The sequence below is a fragment of the Octopus bimaculoides genome, chromosome 12 (assembly GCF_046866305.1).
Source record: "Octopus bimaculoides isolate indiv1 chromosome 12, ASM4686630v1, whole genome shotgun sequence".
Classification (NCBI taxonomy): domain Eukaryota; kingdom Metazoa; phylum Mollusca; class Cephalopoda; order Octopoda; family Octopodidae; genus Octopus; species Octopus bimaculoides.
Window position 1 is genome coordinate 42,802,773 of NC_142939.1, and position 10,708 is coordinate 42,813,480.

Below are 10,708 nucleotides of genomic sequence, written 5' to 3' on the forward strand. Positions count from 1 at the left end.
GAAGAATTCATTAAAATAAATTTGTGATTAAGTTGTTTTCGCAACGTTAAATTTTGATGGAAAAAGGGATTTTGTATCGTAGAATAAAAAACAAATATTGAAATATCTCTTTTTTTTTTTTGTAAAATCTTTGAACTTAAACCTTTGAACAAATTTACGTGGAGATAAACGAACCTTCGTTCAATTAATTTTGAAAATAATGAAGAATGTAGGGAAATAATTTTGATATTATTTAGCTCATGTTTCGAACATGAATCAATCTGAAAATTTGATCAAAGGATTTAATTTACATCAATTTGAAATAGAATGTTTGTAATGAACAACTGGGAGGAATCTCAGTCGATTTGGTATTAAAAGACATCTCGAGACATTAAAAAACTTTTTGTTAATAATTTCTAATATTCATTTAAAGTTTGTGTCATGTATCTGGTGCAATGGATAGACTTTCGTCTAACTGCGTCATTAGGGTCTCTATTTCTCGCCTACGTGAGAAATCGTCCAGTTTTGAGTATGGATGCTGCACTTATGAGCTGAATCTATGGAGTGCATTTATAGTGTGAGATGTAATATGTGATAAAAGAATACCTCACACAAACATTCATATATATATATATATATATATATATATATATATATATATATATATATATATATATATAATAAAGTAAAGTAAAGTTGTGGAATACCGTACGAGTTGAAATATATATGAAAGAAGGTTTGAAAATGCACTTATTTTAAAGATATTTATTTACTTAACCGGTTTCACTTTTTTAGAAAAAGATTATCAAAAGTTTTGAGAATAATAAAAAATGTTAAAAAACAGTTTAAGTATTAAAATGCATATACACATTCTTTGATGATAATAAGAGGAATATATTTAAAGTATAAAGCTTTGTATGAACTTTGTAGTGTTACATACTGATTATCACACATTCTCTGATAATAAGATGAAAATGTTTAAAACAAAGTATGAAAATACATATATGGAAAAATACATATACATATTCTTTGATAATCGCAAAAAGGTGAGGAGGAACTGACCTGGCTTTTTTCTCTTGTGTGTATTGAGGGAATATTTTGCTGTCTTAAGAGACAGTATGACTGGTTAGCTGGGGTGGGAGGAAGGAAGAGTTAAAAGGGATTTTTTAAATTTTATTTTTATTTTTGGTTGGTCTGTGAGCTAGTCTGTCATGATTCACTGGTTTTTGGGATTGGTTTTGTGCACATCTCTGTGTGTGTGTATATATGTGTGTTTTTGTCCGTGTGTGTGTGTGTGTGCCGTTTTTATTGGTCGCAGAGTTTATTGTGTAAGCAACCGTATGTGTGTGATGGTTCATATGTATGTGTATGTCTGTATGTGTGCGTGTGTGGCATGTGTATATGAGTATGTGTTAGTTTTATCTATGGTAGGATGGTGTGTGTATGTGTGTGCACGTTTGTGTGAGTCTGTATGTGTGTGATTAATATTTGTTAGGGTGTTGTGTGTGCGCATGTGTGTGTATGTGTATATGTGTTTGTTCGTGTGCGCGCGTGAGTGCGTTTGTTAATGCGTGTGTATGTGTGTTTGTGTGTTTTTTGTGTCGGTGGGGATGTTAGGTGTGTGTACGTGAGAGTGTGCGTACATCTATTTTTCTGAGTATGTATGTATTGTTTTAATCGTCCTTGTGGTGTGTGTGTGTCTGAGAGAGAGCAACCGTATGTATGTGTGAGGGTGTGTACATTTGCGTGCGTCTGTGTGTGTATGTATGTGTGCATCTGTGTGTGTGCGTGGGAGTGTTTTGTGTGAGTGTGGGAGTTTGTGTGTACGTGAGTGTGTGTGTGTCTCTCTGTCTGAGTGAGTGTGTTGTTTTAAATACCCTTGTGGTGTGTGTGCGTGTGTAAGCAACCGTATGTGTGTGTGATGGTTCATATGTATGTGTATGTCTGTATGTGTGCGTATGACTATTTGTGTTGTGTGTTGGTGGGGGTGTTATGTCTGTGTACGTGAGTTTGTGTGTGTCTCGAAGTATGTTTGTGTTTGAATTGTCATTGTGGTGCGTGTGTGTGTGAGAGAGCAACTGTATGTGTGTGCATGAGGGTGCATGTGTGTGTGAGCATGTATGTGTGTGTTGTATTTATTAGGTGTCCTTGTACGTTGGGTTTATCCAGGTGATGTGTATGTGTGTGCATGTGTGTTCCGTGTATGTTGGTACTGGGCATGCGTTTGTATGTGTGTGTATGTGTGTATGTGGGTATGGTTTATGTAGTTTCCTGGTGTATATTTGTACATGTGTGTGTGCGCTGTAATTGTGAGTGATTAGTTTTGTTTGTATTGTTAGTGCAGTATGTGTGTGTATACGTGTGTGTGTGTTTGTGTGAGTGCGTCTATGTGGCTTGTATTTGTCGGGGAGGTGTGTCATTGTGTGTGCATGCTTCTGTGCATGTGTGCCTATGAGTCTTTGTTGTGATTGTTGGGATTGTATTGTGTGTGTTTTTTTCTTTTGAGTGTGTGTGTGACATTTTTACTGGGGAACGGGCGTATGGTGTTTGTATGTGTGTGTACATATGTATGCAAATATGCGTGTGTGAATATGATTTGTGGTTGCCGGAGTGGTGTGTAGGTGAGTGCATGTACCTGTTTACGTATGTGTGTATGGGTGCTGGTTGTGGTTGCTACAATTGTATTGTAAGTGTATATATGCATGTGTTTTTTCTTGAAATGTATGTGGGTTTGTGCTCTAGTGTGGAGATATTGTGATTGTGTGTGTATATATGTGTGTAAGTGTGTTCGTGTCGGAGGTTTGCATTGTATTGGTGTGTGTGTGTGATTTTGCGTATCTGTGTGTCTTTGTTTTGGGTGTGCACCTGGGGAGGGGGATTATATTAGAGTATGTTGAGCTGTGGTCTGTATTTTTGAATAAGATTATTTTCCCTATTTATTCGTGTTTGGTCAGTGGTGTTGTCTGGGCATTGGTATAATGGGAAAACTAGGAATTTGGGGGACTTGTTTTGTGAACAGAGATCTAAGTGCCCACTGAGTGGTATCTGTCTCGTGGTGGGATCCCTCAATTGTTGGCGGTGGACTGTCATCCTTTCTCTGAGAGTAAGGCTCGTTTGCCCTATGTATTCGTTGTGGCACCCTTCACACCTTATGGCATAAAGTAAATTTTTTGATGCGCAAGTGAAGTTATTTTTTATGACAAAAGTGTGTCCCGACTGGAATCTGTATGTTGTTCCTTCCATGAGGTGGATGCAAGTCCTGCAGTTGGAACGACCACATTTTTTGACGGTAGGTGGTGGGCTTGTGTTGGGCAATTTTGCATTCGTTAGTAGGTTTTTTAGGGATTTGGGTTGTCTTTTGCTTTTTATTAATTTATGGGTTGCGAGTACTCTTTTTAGACGTGGGTCTTGATTCAGTAGTGGGATGTTTTTGTATATTATTATATAAGATTCTGCATTTCTAGGATTGTGTGTTGAGAGATATGGGAGACTATTTAACGTGCCGTGTATGTGTTTCGGTTTTCGCAGGTCATGGGTAGCAATTGTCTTGGCCCGTTCTATTCCATTGTCAACTAATGATGCTGGGTAATGTCTTTCGAGAAGAATTGCCTTTAGTTCTTCGAGTCTTTTATTTCGAGTTCTATAATTAGAGACAATTGTGCAAATTCTTCTCGCAAGGTTGAAGAGAATGTTTGTCTTTGTATGTTTTGGGTGATTGGAGGTGAACAGAAGGTATTGCTTGGAATCGGTCGGTTTGTAATGAATATCAGTCTCAATGCTGGTACCTATTTTTATAATGAGAATGTCAAGAAAAGGAAGTTGGTCTTGACTGTATTCCATTGTAAATTGGATATGGTTGTTGACACTGTTGATTAGGGTTTTGAAGTCAAAGAGTTGGTCGAGTGTGTGGGACCATAGGATGAGGCAATCATCCAAGTAACGTTTCCAATTCTTCACCAGGTATTGGTGGAAAGGCAGGCCATATCTAGTTTTGGATTTGTCGTAGATTTGCAATTCTAAGTAGGCCATCACCAGGTTTGCATATGTAGGGGCAACTTTAGACACCATTGCAGTCCCTGATACCTGTCTGTGGGTGTTATCATTAAAATTCAAAAAATTCTTTTCAAGGATAAACTTAAGGCCCTCGATGATGAATTCATTTTTTATTCTTTCTGGGATATATATATATATATATATATATATATATATATATATATATATATATATATATATATATATATATATATATATATATATATATATATATATATCGATATATTTACACAGACATATTTACATATATAGGGAGAATTCACAAAAAAAAGACGAAGACGGTGTAGACAACAAACAGATATATTAGTTTAACGCTCGGGAAGTGAAAAAGTCTTTAACATTTCGAGCCTCCGCTCTTCCACAGAAAGGAACACAGAAAGAAACAGGGAGAGAAAATGAAGAATGTGTAGTGGCTAGCGATCTGTCATGGCAAATACCGGACAGAGGAGTCACACGGGAGAGCTAGGAATAAGGGGAGATAATAAATTTGTGGTGACCCCAAAATGAAGGTGCGCGTGCATGTGTACATAAATGAATACACATACACGCACGCACACACAGCAAGCCCTTGCACAAACATACACACATACATAATACAGACATACATATACATATATATATATTTATATATATATATATATATATATATATATATATATATATATATATATATATATATATATATATATATATATATATATATATATATATATGTGTGTGTGTGTGTGTTCAAATCTCTTTGACAATTCAAAATAATGAATTTAATCCCACTTAAATCTCAGTTCATCTAATTGCATTTATTTATTGCTGCTTCTCATAAAAAAAAGCCGTTATCATTTTGATATTCAATGTGTATTTTCGCTTTTTTCCCCATATCTTTTCCACGTGTAGTTTCTATTTTTTTAAAAACATATTTCTATCATATATATATATATATATATATATATATATATATATATATATATATATATATATATATAAAATGTGTTTGTATATGAAATCCGAGCAGGAACCTTGCAAGCACTCTAGTATAATTCAGGTTCTGTCTAACTACACTGACTACGTCCAATTCATAAGGGAAAAGCGGGAAATTGTTTGAGGTAAACAATCACTCAGTATTGCATATGTAGGGGCAACTTTAGACCCCATTGCAGTCCCTGATACCTGTCTGTAGGTGTTATCATTAAAATTCAAAAAATTGTTTTCAAGGATAAACTTAAGGCCCTCGATGATGAATTCTTTTTTTTATTCTTTCTGGGATATATATATATATATATATATATATATATATATATATATATATATATATATAGATAAATGCAAATCTCATTCCTTTGGTTATTATAAAATATAGAGAGTATCTATTTAAGACACGTTAAAATATGGAGGAAGAATAGTGCATACATAAGGCTTGTTTATACCACACAAATATACAATATATTTTCTTTAAAGCTCTGTACGACACGTGTTTCTACTGCATAGATATCCTGGGATGTTGTATCTAGAAGTATTGTGTTAGTTCAGTTGCATACTAATTTCATCCAATGATAATGATTCCATGCCCCCCCCCCACTTTCACTCTTTATCTTCAGTTTATAAGTCTATTAGTTCCACGTGATATAAATACATTTAATTGTTATTAAAGTTCTCGTATCTTTCTTTTACTTTATATTGTCTGAAGGCTATTCATATCCTGACCTGGTCTGGACTTTTCCGATTACTAATTGTTATTCACGTTTAAATACTTCCCATCTAATATATTTAATAAAATATTTAGTAGGCTATCACGGGCTCAAGTGTACAAGAGTCAATCAACCAGATTATATTTATAGATGTATGGGGTGTTCAAAACGTCTCTCCGCAGTAAGTTTTTAATGGTTTTCGGGCGATTCTTGTACACTGATTCTTTATTTGCTCCACAGGAAAAAAGTCTGTGCAGTGTGAAATCAGGTAATCGTGGTGGCCAAAGTCTCTTCGAAATAATTCGTTCACCGAAAAACTCTTGAAGTAGCACCATGCTGATGCGCAGGATGAAAACCAAAAGTCACCGTGGAGAGACATTTTGAACACATTGTGCTATAATTAGATTGCCACTAACGTAATGTGAACTTCACCCTATGTTTTTCGAAATAAACATTTATAACTTCTATTTTTGCTTTTAATAACTTAACCAATTTAAGGCTACCTATTTGTCCGGAAGATTCATCAGTCTATGTCGTTTTCGATTTGTGAGGAAACGCACTTCAACAGATTTTGCAATTACCTGACACCTAAATTCTTTCAAGATTTCCTTTCTAAACATAAGAGAAACTCCAGAATAAAAGGAAAATGATCTTTATAACAATATCGTTTTTCTCAACAATCTCTACTAAATAATACTACTGTTCGTTTCAAAGCCCTATAATAGTGACGACTTCAATAAATCTGCACTGGTGCGTTTGCATTCCACGAAATTATAATGAAACTGAACGAAGAGGGTTCTAGTGGAAGATATATACTAGGATATCTATGTAGGAGAAACAAGTGTCGGGCAGAGTTTTAAAGAGAATGTATTGTATACATAACTGTTATAAATGTATATATGTGAATGTATGTATGTGTGTGTGTGTGTGTGTGTGTGTGTGTGTGTGTGTGTGTACGCGAGCTAGTGAATGAGTTAGAGTGAGAAAAAATAAAAGAATAAACATTTCCAAGGGTTTCACATACCACTTTACATCAGAAGAAGAGCTGGATTTCGAAACCGTGTCTCTGTAATCAAGTATAAATGTGACTTGACTGGTATTCCATTGTGGTTGTTTTCTTCTTGTTGTTGTTGTTGTTGCTACTTTCATTATTATCACGTTTATTATTATTATTATTATTATTATTATTATTATTATTATTATTATTATTATTATTATTATTATTCATACAGCAGCGTTGTAAATAACTGAGCGAAAGATCAACAATGAAAGTAAGTATGTAAACGTATTATGAAGAAGATGAAGAGTGAGTCAATGATTGCAGAGTTTATGAAAGTGTCAATAATTTCATGCTGTATAATTCTATTGTCTGTACATTGGAAAATTGAAGTTTATTTAGAAATTATTCTTGGCTGTAATTCAATAACTTTATAATCGCTTTCAAGGTAGAAAGGGAGATAAATAAATCTGCAGAGATTGATTATACATTAAATATATATACATGCACAAAAGTGTGTATATATATATATATATATATATATACATACATAGACACACACACACACACACATATCCATACATAATTGTATATACATATGTATATATATATATATATATATATATATATATATATATATATATATATATATATGTATGTATGTATATATTTATACACAAATATTATATGCACATACAAACAAGTAAAATGTATTCCGCATGGGTATATGGGTACACATACAAATACTAACACATGCATAGAAACGTAGACAGGCGTACGCATATGTATGTGTACAAATATTATATATATATATATATATATATATATATATATATATATATATATATATATATAAACATATATATATGTGTATATATATATATATATATACATGTATGTATGTATGTATGTATGTATGTATTACTTTCTATGCCTCTAAGCAACTATTGCGATGCTTGTTTGTTGATGTGTCTGTCTGTGAGTTTATCTAGCTATCGATCTATGTATCTTTGTAACGCGTTGTACATATACGTATAAGCATGTATACACGAATGTATGTATGTATATAAACATAAACAAATATATATATATATATATATATATATATATATATATATATATATATATATATATATTCATTTAATTTTTCATTTTTTTTAGTTTCAGCTCATGAGCTGTGGCCATGCTGGAGCACCGCCTTTTGGTGTTGCTACACAATTTTACTTCACGAATTTTACTTCCGGAATTGACATTTGGTTACTCTTTCACTCTTTTACTTCTTTCAGTAATTTGGCAGCGGCCGTGCTGGAGCACCACCTTTAGTCGAGCAAATCAACCCCAGGACTTAATCTTTGGGAGCCCAGTACTTATTCTATCGGTCTATTTTTCCGGTCTCGGGGGTAGCTGATGAAGGAAAATGTTCTCTATGTGGCTTGTGTGGTTTTCTGTATTCTGATTATCATTATTTTCTTGTCTACGTTTTGTTTGTAATGTCCTGTACCCAGATATGCACCTATACATACAGGTGGATGTCGGTATGCACATACCTGTACGTATATATGCATATACTTATTTACTATTTGTTTATATATATATTAAGTTGTATGCTGTCAACTTAACGTGACAGTCCCAATAAGGGAATCATACTACTGCGATTTAGCCCTAGGAAGCTGCACCGTTTCGTGTTGGCCTTGACACATTTCCTGTGTCCTTATGTTTACAAGGGGGAGACAAGCACCTCCACCAAGCCAGGCATGCATCCAGGGACATGTTCCTGGGTTTTTGCTCGTCAACAGCCTGTAGTAGCATGACTTGCTGGCTGAAGATACCCTGCCTAGTTCTCGTAAACATAATAATTCTAGTGATTCACCAATGCAGTCTAATTTTTTTGCAAGTAAGCATGCATTTCAACGAGTTGATTCCAGTAAACTTCTGCTGTAATGCTCTGAATGGCTTCCAGAAATCTGCAATGGACAACACCAATTGCAGACCAACAGACCGTTACCATTATCTTTTGCTGATACAACTTTGGCTATGGGAAATGTTTGGGGGACTCATCACGATCAAGTCATTAATCTGATCATTTACAGTTATCATAAAGGATCCACTTTTCGTCACAAGTGACTATTCTGTCGAGAAAAGGATCATTGGTGTTTCGCAGAATGAGCATTCAGCACACTTGAAATCGCCGAACTTTTTGATTTGCAATGGGCTCACACAGTACACATTTACCGAATTTTTCACCTTACTAATCTCATGCAGAGTGCGTGAGACTGTTGCAATACGAACACCAAGTGTCTGAGACATTTCTCTGACACTTTGACGTGGGTTTTGTTCGACAATTGCTTTTGATTGTTCATTGTCAAGACTGCATGACCATCCTCTGCCTTCTTCATCTTCAAAGTTCTCATCACCAGTACGGAATTTCTGAAACCACCTTCGTACTGTGCGATCACTTGTGGACTCTTCTCCCCATGCTCTGTTGATATTGGCAGCAGTTCGCGAGGCATTGTGCCCAAGCTTCATGTCCTGCAATAAAAGGGCACCTATGCTTCAAGAATGTTCTGTCTTAAATAAGTAGAAATTTATTAAAGAGCATACATCAATTATTAAGTATGTAGAAATTCACCTGAAATATAATTAAAATACTATGATAAAATTGCGTTTGAAAACACAATGTTTAGAGCGGCCATTAGTTTCGGAACAACCTAATATTATAGCATTTACATAGTTTACCTGCCATCTTGGGATTCTGGGTACCAAAATCTCTTATATATATTGCATACAAACATACATTCATACATATATACTACTATTTCAATTCATATACATACATACTTGCATGCATGCATTTATATAAACTCAAGTACATACATATGATGAATTTCCAACACGGTTTTCAGCGTACGGAATTTATCTAACTGATAAACAGAAAAAAGAATCAGTACTAAATTCTCTCATTAAGATGCTATTGCAGAATGCTGTTGAAATTTTACTCCATCAACATAGGTTTGACTATAATGGTGAAGAACGAGCTGGACTTTTCTACAAAGCGATAATGCTGTAAAAGTGGTCGGAAGTTTCTCGAATAACACTCTTCCGGTTTCATACCTATGACATATCTTAAAGACCTCAGTAGCTATGTGCATCAGCTTTGTGCATCAAACCGGAATTTCTAAAATCACATGTTATTTTAGAAAAAACTGTATTAAAAAATGTATAAGAGGAACAGCCAAATCAGAGTAATTTAGTGATGACATAGAGACATATAGGCAGGAAATGATCTATCTATCTATCTATCTGTCTCTCTCTATATATATGTGTATATATATGTATATATAAGTACATACATACATATATATATATATATATATATATATATATATATATATATATATATATATAAAATATACAAGAATAAGGGCAGAGAATCGTCAATTAATAATAGAATTAATAATTAACAATTTTGCCAAGTAGTTCAGTATGAAAAAAACCTTTATCGGTAAAACTATTTATCATTATAAATATACAGGGATTAGCAATTGAGTTGCTTCTCCAACATACTGAAAATTTAGAAATAGCAGTCAAAGAACTACTGATTCCAAACTACAATTTTTTCTCTAAAGTGGATGGCGATGTTTATGGCACACATAGAACAAAAAACCGGAGGGAAAAGCGTAAACAAAACCAAGCCTTCAGTTAATTGGATACGAATCGTTTCATGGTTAAGTGAATGGAAATTTCACTATTCCAATCTTCAGCCCAAATATTCTGATAAATTTGAAAGTGTCTCTAAAAAAATTCACGGTAATTTTTGGCCATGCGACACCAAAAATCAACGATAAGAAAGGCACTTACGAATTCATCGGCTAGCGAGTTCAGGCACCTCACCCCAAAGAAATCTATTCCATGTGCGTCACAAATAGTCCCGTATGAAAAAAAGTCCCGTGTGGAAGGGATTACGGTTTAGCCATCTAACTTAGAGATATCAAATATA

General features: G+C 34.2%; 1 protein-coding gene across 1 annotated transcript; it reads right to left on the reverse strand.

Annotated features, from left to right (window-relative positions):
* Positions 1 to 8,835: 8,835 nt before the first annotated feature.
* Positions 8,836 to 9,237, reverse strand: LOC106883811 (histone-lysine N-methyltransferase SETMAR-like). The gene has a single exon (XM_014934949.1). It carries the CDS (start codon positions 9,235 to 9,237, stop codon positions 8,836 to 8,838), a length of 402 nt encoding a protein of 133 aa, XP_014790435.1.
* Between the last annotated feature and the right edge of the window lie 1,471 nt (positions 9,238 to 10,708).

Excerpts from the sequence above, each read along its gene's own strand:
- LOC106883811 (XM_014934949.1), bottom strand. The coding sequence starts at position 9,237 with ATGAAGCTTGGGCACAATGCCTCGCGAACTGCTGCCAATATCAACAGA.